Source organism: Myotis myotis, unplaced genomic scaffold (genome assembly GCF_014108235.1).
Source record: "Myotis myotis isolate mMyoMyo1 unplaced genomic scaffold, mMyoMyo1.p scaffold_m19_p_3, whole genome shotgun sequence".
NCBI lineage: Eukaryota > Metazoa > Chordata > Mammalia > Chiroptera > Vespertilionidae > Myotis > Myotis myotis.
Genome location: NW_023416335.1, coordinates 180722727 through 180739960, shown reverse-complemented (window position 1 = coordinate 180739960; position 17234 = coordinate 180722727). Strand labels below are relative to the sequence as shown.

The window sequence follows — 17234 nt, the reverse complement described above, 5'->3', positions numbered from 1 at the left end:
AAGTATTTATCCTTGTAAGTAATTCCTTCAATAAGAAGGTCAAAATCCTCACATCTAGATCTCTCCATATGGTTATTTCTCCCTTATTGATTTTTCTGGGGCTTTCTCTTGGTCAGAAACATAAAGCCAGAGTCTAGTGCTCTAAGAATTATGAAGCATTTATCTCTGTCCTGTCACAATTATTGACCTTTTTCAGAGACTGGTACAAGGTTGATAAAAAGATGAACTTCAATTTTCATCCACGTCTACCTTGATGTTACTCTATTAGATGGAATCTTAAGCCATTTCCACTGACTTCCATGGGCCTTTGATAGCTATGAAAAATATTGATTTCAGTTGATATTTTGTATGATTCATTCTCCACTGTGATCACACGTCATCTCTCATTTCCTCTATCCTGGCAAATGTATATTATTGACATTACTGGTTTCAGAAACTGCAGGTCCATGTGATTTATGACAGCTTGTAATGTTGAGTCTGTGTTTCAAAAATATTATTATAGATTTAAAAAGAACCCAACTAAAGCTATTAAAAGGTTAATTAATTCAATAAAATTCTTGAATGAATTCTACTTGATTATTTTGAGTAAAATATAACAACTCTTTTTTCTTTGCTTATAACTATTAATCATTGGTTAGAGTCAACATGTTTGGCTTCCTATAGGTATAACAGGTGGCATCCATCTTTTGGCCAACACAGATACAGTATTTATAAAGTGAGAAATAAGTGGATAAATATTTCCTTCTAATTTCAAATCTTAGAAGCCTCGTTAAAAATTAGAAATAGTATACTACACTGAAACTGTTACTATTTAAAAAATTTCATGATGCCCATCAAGTGAAATGCAAATTAATGACAATGAAGGTGAGAAATAAATGTTAGATGGATTGCTGCCATTACTTGATTTTATAATTAGAAATAGATGGTAATACTAGTAATTTTATGTAGTCACAAAGTCCAAAAGTTTCAGGATGTAACTTTATTTTTCTTAAATAATTATACTCACTTTTTAATATTAAAATGAAGCTATATTATCTATATCTCTATATATAAAAGGCTAAGTGACCATTGGACTGGCTGACTGGCCATAGCTATGATGTGCGTGACCACCACGGGGAAGACGCTCAATGCAGGAGCTGCTGAGCTCCGGTGACTTGGCAGTGGCAGTTCTTGGGTGACGCACCCCAGAACCAGAGAGGAGAGCCACCCTCTTCCAATCTGGGACACCTCGGGGGATGTTGGAGAGTCGGTTTCCACCTAATCGCTGCAGACCAGGCCAAGGAACCCCACCTGTAGGAGGGAGCCTGCTCACTTGCAGATGCCCTTCTAGCTGCAGCACACAACCACAGTCCCACCCTGCAGGCCACCTTCTAATTAATTTCCTTTAGAAGTGCACAAATCCATGCACCGGGGCACTAGTGTTTCTACAAAAATGAATCCCCATTCTTTAAAAAAAGACACTATCAGAAGAATAAATGTCAAAAGCATCTTTGGCTTTTAGATGAAAAGAATAGTTGGAAGCAGAAGAGATACAAAATGCTGAGGAGGAAGAAAAAGAAGGTAAATGCATTATATGAGATTGCTAATTGGCTAGTTATAATTTTTATAATACATCCTTCCACTATTTAGAAATAGTTTAATTTACTGTTATATTGGCAAGGTGAGCCATATTGAGTCAAAAGTACCTTCAGATTTCATATGTCTATGTATGTTTATGAATAGCTTGTTATGTATTCTTGTACATTAACAAACAATATAGGAATAATCAATGTTGAAATATTTGATCTTTTTATAAAATACGAGCTTAAAGAAATTACATAAACTTTAATAAAGCTGAAGCACATTCTTTATGCAGTATCCCATGGTTATGATAAGAGAATGGGAGAAACGAACAGGAGAGCGAGAGTTAGAGATTTCTCACACACTAAGAATCTCCTAATCCAGCGGTTCTCAACCTGTGGATCACGACCCCTTTGGGGGTCGAACGCCCTTTCACAGGGGTCGCCTAAGACCATCGGAAAACACATATATAATTACATACTGTTTTTGTGATTAATCACTATGCTTTAATTATGTTCAATTTGTAACAATGAAAATACCTCCTGCGTATCAGATATTTACATAACGATTCATAACAGTAGCAAAATTACAGTTACGAAGTAGCAACGAAAATAATTTTATGGTTTGGGGTCACCACAACATGAGGAACTGTATTAAAGGGTCACGGCATTAGGAAGGTTGAGAACCACTGTCCTAATCGGAGCTGAAAAAATGAAAGTTCCCTGGTTTTTAATGTATATTATTTTTTCAGGAAATTAAGCATACATTGCTTTGTTGTTCTGATTAAAAATGATTATGACCATTAACTCATAAGAGTTTCTTTCATTTTATAAGTATGCATGGAAAGCCAGCTATTTGCTAGGTATTCTTCTGAGCACTTAAGATAATTAATGAATAACAACAAAAAATATAATGGTTCCTGTTCTGGTGGAGCTTAGAGAATATTTGGAACAGACAGACAGTAAATAAGAAACCTAATAAATAAGTTATCTAGTATGATTGAAGATTACTAGTGCTATAGAGAGAACGCAGAACAAAAAATAAATAGAAAGAGTCGTATTTATGGGAAGGTTATTTTATGATTTAAATAGGTTAGTTAGGGTAGGCCTCAGGGAGATGACATTAGCACAGATTCTTGAACTAGATAATTGGTCTTCCAGGCAAAGGAAAGAGCTTCTCAGGTAGAGGCACAACTAATGTAAAACTCTAAGGTGGAAACATGTGTTAGCAAGTCAAAGGACACAAAGAACCCCGTGAGGTGGGAGCCGACTAAGTTAGTATGGACTAAAATAGTTATAAAAGTAATTTCTTAAATACCATAGTGCCCAAAATGGCCTATACTGTTTTCATAAGTCTCTTTTATTTTATTAAATAAGAATACTTTTTTTATTTAAAAAATGTAATGTATATCTTATTGAATTAAATTCAGACTATAAATTTTTTTCTTCCATGAACCACTAATGCTTTTGATATTTGTATTTCTGTTATTGTCTTTTTTAAAGGATGAAAATAAATTTATATAGGAAACTGATCATGAATATTCAGTTAATTCCAATATTATAAAGCAGAATAGCTAGTTGAGCTTAATAGATGCATAATTTATTGAAAGTGTAATGTTAAGATTCACTCTTCACCCATTCATTTAATATATATTTATTGAGTCCATAAAATATTTCAAGCACTTGATTAAGTGCAAATGATAGTGAGTCACTGACTTCATAGATTTTGCCATCTGGTAGAGGTGAGAAAGTAGGCTTTAAAACATATTCTACCAAGTGCTATGTGAGAGGGGAAATACGTGTGCTCTGGGAACATAAGAGCTGCATTAATCCAGACCAATGAAGTTTTATTTTTTTAACTTTTTTTTTTTACAGAGAGAGGAAGGGAGAGGGAGAGAGAGAGAGAAACATTGATGTGAGAGAGAAGCACTGATCGGTTACCTCTCTTCCACTCCCTGACCAGGTATTGAACCCATAACCTGGGCTTGTGCCCTGACCAGGAATCAAACCAGTAACCTGTTGGTGCACAGGACAATGCTCAACCAACTGAGCTGCACCGGTCAGGGCAAAATGATGTTTTAATTTGTAACCTCAGGGATAAGTGAGAGAGTTTGGTAAAAAAATATTGCTAAAGCTCCAGGAAGAGGAAGCTCCACAGAGAGGAGAGTGGAGAGAGGATGTAATAACACCAGGGAGTCATTTAAAGTCTTTAAGTAAGGGGAGGATGGGATCAGATTTTCTAAAATCAAAAGGATCATTTTGACTAATGTATAATAAAGAGTACATTGAAGGAAGGAAGATGGAGACAGAAAGACCAGTTTAGGGGCTATGGCAGTAAATTAGGCAAGCAAAGTAGGGTATTGGGACCAAGAAGTGTGACAATTACAAAGGAAAATAACAAAGGAAAAAAAAGATGGATTCTTGATGTATTTAGTATTTGGAAAGAATGAATAGGTTCAGAGGAAGAGGGGTTAAGTATAGCTCTCTTGTTCCTGGGTTAAGCAATGGATGGAATTGAGCTATATGCCAAGACCAGAGAATGAGTGGTTGGGAGCAAGGAAAAAAATTGGTGAGTTTTATTTTGTTCTGTTTCTGGTGTTTGAAAACATCTATATCTTTCCTCTGAATAGCAAACTAATAGCCAATAAATAGTTGGCCATATGTATCTGAAGCTCAGGAAAGACTTAAGAGGCAGAAGAGACAAAGACAGATATTCACTATAAAAGAAATAAATACAAGGGTGCCTTGGTAAAATGTTGATTTGTATGTGTTATAAACATAATCTAAATAAGTCATTTTTTCTATAAAAATAAATATAAGGCAATGCTTAGACTATTTTAACTGTACCTAAAAGTACACAGAAAGGTGATATTTAAATGTAAAGTATTTTTATTGCATGGTAAATATTTCATTATTATATCTAAGAACAAGAAATAATTTTTAGCTAATAACAGGTGGTTTAATTTAAAACATGTCATTTTGCTCTACTTTTAAAATAATTGTTCTTATCTTTATTGTTTTTTAAATAAAGGTTTTGTTTATGGGTTTTACTTAACATAATAATACCCAAGCATGAACAATAAATGCTATGCAAAAGATGATTTCAAGGGGAAATACAAATGGTAGGTAAAGAAAGTCAACCATGAGCGTGAATATATTTATAGTGTCCCTTCTTAGATCTAGATGTTAATAAAAGAGAGTCTTGAATTGACACACAAAAGTACAGGGTGTCCCAAAAAATGTATGCATACTATATCTGTATATTTCATTACATTTTTGAAAATGAAACATGTTTTAAGAAACACTGCCTTTATAATTATTCAAAGTGTGTATACATTTTTGGGACACCTTGTAATCTGAATAAAGAGGTATGAAATGAAAAATGCAAAAATCAATGTAGATAGCTGTCATCATGAATCCTGCTACTTTATTCAGTATTACAATTCATAAAGAGCATTTGTATTAGTGCCAATTAATCAGCATCATTGTTATAATTTGATTAGCAGGTTACTGTGTTAGCAAAAGTCCTAAGAGGAGCAGTGCTTCCAAAGTATCAAATAATATCACCTGTATTTGGAGAAGCAAATATAATTATTTAAAACTCATGGATTTTGGACCCTGTGACCCAAAGTTTTCTTCATTGTCAAATGGAGTCATTAATACACAACACAAAGTAGTATATAATACGAATGAAATGAAAATAATACTTGTGAAATCCTTAGCATAAAATCTAGCACAAGAATCTAGAAATGCTTGGGTAATATTATGTTAAGTAAAACCCATAAACAAAACTTTTATTTAAAAAAACAATAGAGATAAGAACAATTATTTTAAAAGTAGAGCCAAATGACATGTTTTAAATTAAACTACCTGTTATTAGCTAAAAATTATTTCTTAATAACTGAAAAAGAATCTTAGTAACTGAAAGGGACTCGAACGTGACGGAGGGTACTCAAGGCATATTAAGGGATGAGAAATGGAGATTTAACCAAGTATAATTAAAAGCAGAGTTTGGAGAAAATTAAAACTGCCTCATACATTATACCCCACTGAGATGAAACCTCTTGGAAACGGTTTCCCAAGGTTGGGGTCAATGTTGGATAAGGATTAGATAGGACTTCTGACTAGGCATGGAGGTTAGCTTTTCTCTGATCCATCTGGGCAGGTTTGTGGAGAAGAACGTGGATTTTATTTTAAAGCAGGAGAGGGGAAGTATTACAGTCCACTTTGTACCTCTGGTGAAAGCTGAAGTCAAGATCAGGGACCTGTGAGTACAGTGTCAGGAATATAAGTAGGGAGTAAACTGATGTAAGACTCCCAGCAAAGGTAAGAGTCACTCCGCTTTAAAGAAAAGCCAGACCATTAGCCATGACATAAGTTTGGGATGTGTCTGCATTTGAATTTCATTTTTTAATCACGAGCCAACATGTGTATGTGTGTGTGTTTTAATAGTAGCTAATAGCTTACTGTGACAGAGTTTTAGATTATTAATTTTCTTGTTATACCACTGATGATTTACTGATATCCTAATTAAAACTCATATGGGTACAATGCCACTTATATAAAGGATTCTTCTCCTGTTTATAGATCAAATTATAGTTAAAGCAAAAGTGAGCATGTTTGGTGTCCTTTTTCTTGTTTTCTGATAAAGAAAAACAACCTATATTGCCGGGAGCCGGTCCATGCTTGCTGTTTCAAGGGACCTGGCATATATGGCATACTGTTCTTAATATGTTTGCTCACCTTCTTGGCACTATGTGTTTTAACCAAGGTCTCTGAGAAAGGTTGTTTCCCCAGGTAGGGATTTTCCCCTGAAGTTAGGGAGGGAATAAAATCCCTTAACTAAGTGCCAGGTGGGTAATTAATCACTTTAACTATGAACAATCATGCTTAAGCTACATAATCTTTACTCCCTGGAATGGAGATAAGAAACGCCCTAACCTTTGTAATAGAGATTGATAGGATTGAATCAACTGGTATAAATACAGATGTAATAAGACAGCAAGACACAGAACTTAGAACACAGAACTAAGAAGACAGAACCTACACAGAACGTTCTCTAGAGATAGAAGAACTTCGCTGGAGAGAACATGGCAAAAGATCCTGGACAGAAACTGGCCTCAGAACCTAGAGACAGAACCTAGCGAGGGAACATGGCTACAGAACCTGGCTGGAGAACCTGGGAACCTAGCAAGAGAACATGGACACAGAACCTGGCTGGAGATCCTAACCAGAACTTCGCTGGAGATCCAGAGCAGAACCTCTCTGGAGATCCAGACCAGAACTTGGCTGGAGATCCTGGCTAGGCTGCTGATCAACTTTACACTGTCTCCGTGTCCTTCCTTCTTCGCCGACTCTGTCCACACCTTTGGGGACCCCTGGACCTTCTGGTGCTGGACCCCAGCACTATATCTTTAAATTGTAAGGGAATGTGTTGCTATAAGGATGGAAATGAAAATGTGTGTCAAATATTATAATACTATCTCCATAGGAAAAGAGGTTTGGATGTTTGTCTAACGAAGCTACTCTGCAAGAATCCTGCAATGAAACGTAGGGGAAGCCTCCATCTTGCCCTTGCTGCCGTTTACTGCTAACCCAATGGTGAAAGGAAAAGAGAACATCTAACATCCTTTGAAAGCAGGCATTCTAAATCTCTAAAACTCATTTTTTTTTTCACATTCAAACCTATTGCTGGATGATCTCCCCTCTTCCTTTAATTCCACTACTCTTTTTAGTTTTACCTATTACAACCACTTTTCTATATTGTAGATATTTCACAGATGCCATTTCAAAGCATAAGAAATGTCATGTTACTTTTATTGTCCCCATGGCTCCAACAATTCCCAAGGTATTTCCAGCTCAAAGAAATAGACACTCACACTCTAGATTTTTGCAGAACAGGTAAAATAGGATTGACTATTATTAACCTCTGTGGAACATAATGTGCCTCAACTCCCCCTGTGTGGTTCAACTGGGTTTTCAGAAACCCACCAGCTCTTCTGACAATCCCCTTGGTTGACCATATGTATCTGTCTCTTGATGCTGCAATATAAAACTATTGTTCTCCTTATTGACTAAGATCATCTATCATGACAATGATTTCATGAATATGATTTAATTTTATGAAGCACCGGTGCTTTATATCTGGCTTCACAGGTTTACTGTGTCTTTTGGGCGAAGAAAAATATAATGCTTCTTAAAAGGGGTGGCTAATCCTATCATCAGCTGATCTGATATTCCTATTAATTCCGTTACTATCAAGTCCATAACAACAGAAACTAGGAAAGATTATGCAGGATGCTGATGCAAAGATTTAAATAGTTAATAAAAGATCTCTTTAATACATTTTTATTGATATTCTTTTCAAACCTAGAGACTAAATTTCTAAAATTACTTGGTCATCTACTCAAGCTATCATTGACATTCTTGGATATAGAAGAATATGTATAAAAGGTCTTAACTGGAATGTCTGGATAAAGTTGTGCTCATTTAGGCACCTGCTTATTTGGTCTACTTCGCCTCACTTCCCCAGCTGAGCTGGCATTAGCAGGATAACAAAGAGACATATAGAGTACTTTAATAATACTGGGCATCTTGAACATTTTTAAATGTAGTTTTTGTTAAGTTGCCTTGCTCCATAAGTACCTGTTTAAATACTTTTTGTAGGTTTTCTGTTCTTTGAGTCTTGATGAGGATCATTCTGTGACAAAATTATGGCACATGGTAATCAAAGCAAGACTACAGCTCATTTTGTTAAATCATACCAGCCAATAAAAAATTACAATAAGTGATCTTTAGTACCTAAAACAGGGCTAAGACATAAAAGAAACATCTCAACTTTTGGTTGAGGATCAGCACAAAGAAATTTAAAAACAAAAAAGTGTGAGACAAATATCACTAGTCAGTTTTATTTTGCTTTAACAGGATAATAGCTGTTTTCGGTATTTATTTAACCTTTGTCTCTGCCATATTGTTTCCTGACTTACCTGCAGTTGGAGTGGGCCTAAGCCTGGTGTTGCTGCGGCAGCAGCTGCCATGGTAGTTGGGATCAGCTGAACAGGGTAAGGGTCACCTAAGTAAGAGAATAATAGAGGCGTCAGCACCTTTTATCTACTCTCCACCTGCAAATTAAACTCATGCATTCACTCTTTCCAAAAGCCTTCTTTTGTGTGCCTTGCTGAGGCCTAATGAAAAGCTCTATTGTGCAGCCTTTTACTAACTCTCTTTTCACAAATCTGGCTGAGAGAGGAATGTGAATAAAAGGCACAAGCAATTAAGGCGGAAACCTCATCCTTTTTTCATGATGTATTTAGAAAAATGGGAGGAAAAAGTGTGCATTGATCAGAGGGTTGCACTTTATAACACACACACACACACACACACACACACACACACACACACACTTGACAATCTTGATATGAGCACCAACTCTTCAACAAATTTAAAATGTTATTATAAAACATTATTATAAAAGGAACTTAACTAACTTAATTCTGTTTTAACAAACTAAACTCTAAAGTTTTAAGGCAAGTAGCTTATCTTTTGAATCTATGATTCAAGTAACCACTTTAATAATGTCTTGTTGGCACATTCATAATAAAGAAAACATTTAATGCACTTTAAACACACACGCACACACACACACACACACACACACACACACACACACACACATATATATATATATATATATATATATATATATATATATATATATTTTAGAGAGAGAGAGATGGACACATCGATGAGAGGGAAACATCAATTAGCTGCCTCCTGCACACCTCTACTGGGATCAAGTCAGGAACTCTGGCATGTGCCCTGACCAGAAATTGAACTGGTGACCTCTTGGTTCCTAGGTCAACGCTCAGTCAGGCCTAATGTACTTTTTAAGTTACATAAAATATTGGTACCTTTATTATTCCACAGACAAATGTTTATAAAAATAAAAAGAAAACAGAAAATAGTTTCTTCCCAAAGGTTTCTATTTGTGAGAACATATAAAAAAGTAAATCTTAGTAATTAAAAATTAACCTTAAAGTTTTAATATATATAATCTATAAAGATATAGACACACACATGTACATATATATATATATACACATAAGGAGGACTGTAATGTATATTTTTGATACAAAACTTTTTTCCACTTTGCAAAGAGGAGCAATAGACATTTTGCATAGACCCCAAATGTATGCAAACAGATATGTACATTATTATTATTTGAATATGAACACAGCAACTAATTTAAAATAACTATAAAACAATTTTCTAATATATAAGACATGTATTGAAAATCCAATTTGTGAAAAACTTATTGAATGTCAAATGTATGAAAACCATACCTGACAATAACTCAGTTAATATATTCATTCAAAAATATTTATTTAGTACTTGCTCTGTTGTTGAGCACTGCTCTTGACACTAGAAATAGAGCTCTAAAGAATACTAATATGCACAGGTGTATTAACTGGGAATTTAATAAAGCCTACTCTTTGGGATTCTGAGAATTTAATGAGGCTTACGCTTTGGGATTCTGGGGAGGTCCCCCAGCAGTGTATGCATAGGGTCATATGTTTTTATATTTGTCAGCTTCCATAAGTTTCTACTTTGTTGGAATTTCTTTTAATAAGTGAACATACAATTTTCACTTATGTATGGGTGTAGATATTTTTATTCTTAAAGAGGCCCCCAAAATATATGTTTCAGGCTTCAAAATACCAATATTTGAATCTACCTCTGCTGATCTGGACTTCCCAAATGTAAGAGTTTAATGGGAGCAATGATAATTCAAAATAAAAAGATAAATATAGAAATCAGTATAAAATATTATGACTGTTACATAATAGGAATTTACTTACATTTGATATTTTTAATATTTAATCTAGAAAACATAACATTTTATCAAGTAAAGGGAAGTTTAGATGTTTAAATGCTGAATTTGTATTTATACAAACCTAAAAATAAACATTATAATACAGCTATTAGTTTTGACAATTTAAGTACTGAAAATATAATGCATTTATAATTTCCATTTAATGAATATAATCTTAAAATTAACTATAGCAGAAGTATAGAGACTTTGGTGCTCTTCACAGTGATAATTCATTTTATTTAATTTACTTTTCCTCTTATGAATTAATCAATTAATAAGCACTTATAACATCTACCATGTGACCAGACATTTGCTTGGCACTGTGGGAGACAACAAACAACAAAACACAACACAATAAAACTTGGTCTCTAAAACACAGCTATCTTTTCTAATTAAGTGTTTATTTGATCAGTGGTGACAATCAGTGAGCATATAGGAGTTAAGGGAAAACTTTTCTCTTTACAGAGTAAAGGTAAAAATAATGGTGAGCTTGGCCTTCAAAAATGTGCAGTTGGAAGGGAGGAGAGATGTTTTAGGTAAGGTGAAATGTGTCTAACTTTGACTAGGACATGCTGAAGGAATAGAGAGAAAAACAGATTATGTGATAGGTGATAGAATAGAGGGAAAGAGATTGAAGGCAGGGAGTTGGGAAACTTTACATACTTCAGACTTGAGAGTGTCTGGATATGAAACAGCAATTGATATGAAATGAAGTTTTAACAAGTATCATTAAAGAACTTAGGTAGTAGGAGGTCTTATACATGATCCTGGAACCCAGGGATAAAGACTTACTCGTCAATTTGGATTGATATCAAACATCTGCATAGTTGTTTTGAGCACTTGCAAATTACTAGCATCTAATTGTGAATAACAAATTAAGTGTTATACATTAGTACATTTGAGACTCATTTTGGTTAAAATCTGGACTATTCCATAACGTTAAAAAATGCATATATTAGAATCTTATCTTTCTTCATTTCCTAAGTTCATTAATGTATACTTAATAAAATTAATATAATTACCATTCCTTTGGAGATTATATATATATATAGACCCTTGAACAACTTGGGTTTAAACTGTGCAGGTCCACTTGCCTGTGAATTTTTTCAGTAAATACCTGTTTGGGAGTCAGTAGATGCAAAGGGCTGATTATATACATTGATCTATGCCATTTTATATAGTAGACTTGAGTATCTGTGGATTTTGGTATCCACTAGGCATCCTGAAACCAATCCTTCATGGATACCAAGGTAAATTAAGGTTTTGGGGAGTCAAAAGTTATATAAGAATTTTCAACTGCCTGGGGTCAGGAGCCCTAATCCCCACCCTGTTCACAGGTGAATTGTGTGGGTGTGTATATTTATGCACATGCCATATGGTATACATATACATATAAATGTATCTATGTATGCATGTATATGAAATATTTATATGAGTTACATAATTTTACACATATGTTATGGGCTGAATTTTTTCCCCTCTCAAATTTTATATCTTAAAGTCCTAACCCTCAGCATCTCAGAATGTTACTATATTTGGAGATAAGGTCTTTCAAAGGTAAGTGGGGTAAAATGAAGTCTTCTGGGTGGACTCTGATTCAAATAGAATTCTTTCTTTATAAGAAGAGAGATTAGGACACAAATAACACAGACAGAGGGACAACCATGTGAAGACAGAGGGAAAGACCACCATCTATAAGGCAAGGAAAGAGGCCTCCGAATGAAGTCTTTAGCCTCCAAAACTGTGAGAAAACAAATTCTGTGGTTTAAGCCATCCAGTTTGTGATATATTGTTATGGAAGCCCTAGAAAACCAATACAAAATGTTTGCTGGTCTGGCCGGTGTGCCCTAGTTGTTGAGAGTCCACACATAAACCAGGAGGTCCCTGATTCAATTCCGGTCAGGGCACAAGTCCGGGTTAGAGGCTCAATCTCCAATAGGAAGGTGTTAAGGAGACAGCCAATCTATGTTTCACTTTCATCAATGTTTCCATCTCTCTATTCCTCTTCCTTCCTCCTATCTAAAAATCAATAAAAACTTTAAAAAAATGTTTGCCACATACAGCTACATATAAATGTTTTTGAGTTTAAGTGAATAAGAGAAAATAAAAGACTGGCAGCGGGAATTAAAAAGACTATTCTAGCTATTATATATCTATTATCATATATAGTTTCCAAGATAGAAATGTGTAATCATAAACAGGATATCTAATTTCCAAAAGTTTGTGTTTAAGGCATCCCGCATAGTACACATCTCCATTCTACATATAAACATACATCACTTGAAGCATGTTTATCTTAAAACCAATTTTTTAGTCCTAAAATATTGACTTTAATTGAAATTTGTTCCAGGTTACTAAGTAAACACAAATAAAGCAACTATGAAAATGGCCAATATACCTAAAATTTTAATTAAATTCAAAATATAGTAAATGCATGTGTCAGTGTTCTAAACTAGACTGTAAGAATCATTAAAACTTTAAAAACAAGGTCAAGGGTAATTCTTAATGTCAAAAGAAAAATTCAGAAGCTGTTGAGGAAAAATATTTTACTGAAATAAATAATGTCATCTATTTGTGGTATCCCTCAATTAACTGTACTAAAAACTATTACAACAGGTTTATTTTGTAAATACCGCATGAGGGACTTATTTTGTAAAACATAGATAATGGAAAATTCTGACTTTTAAAGTTCAACCATGTGTAAGTTATTGAAATTGACTTTCAACTAGTTAAAAGTAATTTCTTTTTCTCTTTCCTAGTTTTAACCATTTGAACAGTTTTTCCCTAAGCCTTTCCAAAATTAATTTGCTTCTTATTTCAAAGCTAAGTATGGAAAATTCTAGCTCAAAACTAAAATTTTTCAAAGAGTTGAAAAATACACTGAGGCATATTAGTCAATTGTTTTCAGAATATTAGGTAGCTTACAATAAATATAGATACAAATGATATAACTAGTATTAAATAACTCAACCCCTCAGGAATCATGTTAAGTACATTAGCATTTAATTAATGAACATTTAGATAATAATTATCTCTAACAACACTCTGAAAGGTTCATTTCTATGCTATATAGCACACACAGTAAGAAAAACATTTTCTAACAAGCTTATTTAGGCTAAGGAAGATTGTCAAAAGAAGGTATGTTTTGACCAGGTGTCAAAGACACACACACATACCCTTTCATCCACTGAATTAATATTAAGGTTCTGGACAGTTTCTGGCATTATTTTCATTGAAATAAGGCAACTCCTTCCCTTATTAGCCTTCCATGTTTGTTTGTTTGGTTGGTTTACTTTTGTATTACTTCCTTGACAAATACCAGATTAACTTCTCTAGGTGCTAGAAAATATAGAAATTAAACTTATACACTTGCACACACAAAATCCCTGCCCTAGACCAATTCCGAATCAAGTGAGGGGGATAAACATGAAAACAAATCAAATGATACAATGAACAGAGAAGAGTGAGGAAGATATTCTAGACACCTCAAGAAAAGAAGCACTTAACTTGCAAAAGAGTGTCAAGGAAGACTATTGGTTAAAGTGTCTCTTAAAAATGGTTACTTTCAATACCAAATTATCTTCAATGACCATTTTAGTATCTACTTTCCATGTCTTCTAAGTGTTAGAGAATCACAAAGTGAGCCTCCACTATTTAATGAAACTAGGATTTGTCTTTATTTTAGAGAGAGAGAAAGAGAGACAGAGAGAGAGAGAGAGAGAGAGAGAGAGAGAGAGAGAGAGAGAGAGAGAGAGAAAGAGAAAGAGAGAGAGAAAGTGAGGGAGAGGAGGAAAAGAAGGGAAAGAAGAGGGATGGGAGAGATAGAGAGATATCTGTAGTTCCATTTATTTATGCATTCATTGGTCGCTTCTTGTATGTACTCTGATCAAAGCCACAACCTTGGTGTATCGGGATGATGCTTTAACCAACTGAGCTACCCAGCTAGGGCCAGGATTGTCCTTTTTAATCTTTTTCTTTTTTTCAGATTGTTACTGAAAAGACTGTTTTTACCACTCTTACTTTCAGATGGTGGGCGCTCTGTAGGAGCCTAAGATAAAATAAAGTGAAAAAGGATGCCATGGATGGAAATGGGAAGTCACCGAGAGATTTTAAGCAGGAAAGTGACATAGCCTGATTTCTGTTTTAGATAGATCAATTCTGTGGCAAAGAACAGAATCGATTGAAAGAGGGAGAGACTGGAGACAAATAGAGGTGTGGCAACTACTACAGTAAATCTAGTGGGAAATGATAATGGCCTAAACTTATCATAAGGGAAAGAGAAGACATAACAGATTTGGGAGACAGACTTTACGATCAGTTTGATGGGGGGAAAATAGATTCAGGGGAAGAAAAAGGAAAAAAATCATAATTTAGGCTCATTTTTACACAAAGAGGTATTAAATTGTTCAGCATCTTATTGATTGATTGATTGATTTGAGAGAGAGGAAGGAAAAGAGAAACATCAATTGGTTGTCTCCTTTATAAGCCCTGACCTGGGACTCAACCCTGCAACTGAGGCACCAACCCCACAACTGAGGCATATGCCCTGAGTGGGAATTGAACATCGCAACCTGTAACCTTGTGGAATGACGCTCCAACCAACTGAGCCACCCAGCCAGGGTTCAACATAATTTTAAAATAATTTATTATTCCACTACTGATTTGAAATGTGAGCAACTAATATTTGTTAACTTTTAGCATTCTGTTAAAAGACATAAACATACATATATACATCTATATAGATATGGATGTATTTACACATATGTGTATACCACTATGAAAACTCATCTAATTTTCACAACTTAGTAAGGTAGATATTATTTTCATTCTACAAATTATTTATTCCAGAATCTCATAGTAAGTACTATAGTCATTCCTAATTTAATAAGAAATCATCATAGGATATTTAGACCATTATGCAAATATATACTTCAATTTTCAAAATAGATATATGTATTCAATTTAATGTACAGACACTTAACATATGTCAAATACTATGTGGAGGACATAAAGGAATAAAAGCTACAGTCCTTGTCTTCATGTATTTTCAGTTATAAAAATATGACATACAGCTATGGAAAGTGAAATGAATCAAGCCATGGGATTAGAATCAATGAATAGGAAAGACAATAATTATCAAAGAAGGGAAAACTTTATTTGAACTGAAATCATTGGAGAAAAAAAATCAGAGGAGGGGTTGGTCTTAAATTAAAAAGAAGAATTAAAAAAGATGAGAGAAGTCCAAGATCTGCAATAACTATTGCACAATAAATACTCAGTAACTGTTTACTGAATGAATGAACGGCTGAACCTTAAAGGTAAGGATCAGAGCAATGAGTGCGTGAAATGTCTTAATGAACTAGCCTGCAGTTGTACCTATTTCATATAGTACGAAGAAATATTTAGGTTGATTAGAATCTATTGAGGTCCTCAAATATAAAGGTAAAAATGTATACATATCATGTCCTTAAACATATGCACAATAGCTCCTTTATTTCTCCCTCCCTTTGACCATCCCTGGCCAATCAATCACCAGCTTTGTTTTATAACTCCCAGGCTTTCATTTCTTACTACTAGAAGAGCTCCCTGCCTCCAGTTCTCTGCAAAAGAAATTAATTCTCTATTCAGCTTTCAAGTGTTACTCATTACAAGTATACAATAAATATTCATTGGTTGTAATTAGAGTTTTAAAATATTTATTAATTATAGTATACTGTGTGTTAAGGACTGAAAATAACAAAACTGGACCAGAGAAGTAAGGCTTAACATGGATAGTTGTTTGGATGGATGGATGGATGGATGGATGGGTGGATGGATGAATAAATGCCAGTATGATCTCAACCCTAGTTTTTAGCCTTTAAGTGGTTTTTCAGTACCTCCAGCAAGTAAGGTCTATAAATATTTTGAGTTGTCTCTTTTTATGTCCTTAAACTACTCATTTGTCATTCCTTGCCTTATAATTAATTCACAATACCAAACTGCTTATAGGTTCATGTACACCCTATTTCAACCTTTGCTTTCTGTTCTTCCTCCAAGCTGTGTTTTTTGTTTGTTTGTTTTTTAATAATTGTCTGTAGTATTATTTCTGTATTCCTCCACCCCCAAAACTTATTCAATTGTTTAGTTGCCTTTCTTCCTTTGGGATTTGATGTAAAGGCCTAGACTCTAATAAATCATTCTTGGCACTTTCCACCACTCCTAGATTTAAATGCATTGCCTTTCCTCTGAGTTCTGTTAAATTCTATGCATACGCCTATCATATTCCATCTGTGTCTATCCCATTCTGCTTGTATTTAAAATATATATTTTAGGTAATTGGTAGTTCTTAACTGATTTGCCACAGGCTCACATTTTTTAGTCAGAGATTTTTACAAATAAAAAAAATACTATGTCTTTTAATGTGGCATAGCATATGAACACTTTATCTTACTTAATTTAATAGTTACCTAGTTGGCTAGTAAACTCTTGGAGAAACACTTCTCCAAATGGGAAGACATTTCTACATATAAAAGATAATAGCATTATTTCTTTACGTCTTTGCCCATAAATTGAATGAATTACAGTACCAGTAAAAATACCTGGATTAATTATCTAAGAAATTTAAACATCCCTGAAAAGGTGACAATGAATCAAAAAAGTCTCCTTTTCCTTCTTTATTCCAGCATTATTGCTAAGGCATCATTTAAGCTATTGCATAATAACTCATTTTAAGCTGCTCAAATAGAAACATTAATTAAGGAACTGCTTCAATATCCAGATCTATATATTAGACTACTATGTCTAAATTTTGCCTCTGTGTCTTA

At 34.2% G+C, this 17234-nt stretch overlaps 1 protein-coding gene across 7 annotated transcripts in view; it reads right to left on the bottom strand.

Moving 5' to 3' along the window:
- Positions 1 to 17234, bottom strand: part of SOX5 (SRY-box transcription factor 5) — a 971461-nt gene that overhangs the window by 104005 nt on the left and 850222 nt on the right. For all 7 annotated transcript variants that reach the window (XM_036296492.1, XM_036296491.1, XM_036296490.1 and 4 more), the window contains one exon: positions 8546 to 8631. In XM_036296492.1, coding sequence (XP_036152385.1) covers positions 8546 to 8631 — 86 coding nt within the window. The remainder of the gene's footprint in view (positions 1 to 8545; positions 8632 to 17234) is intronic.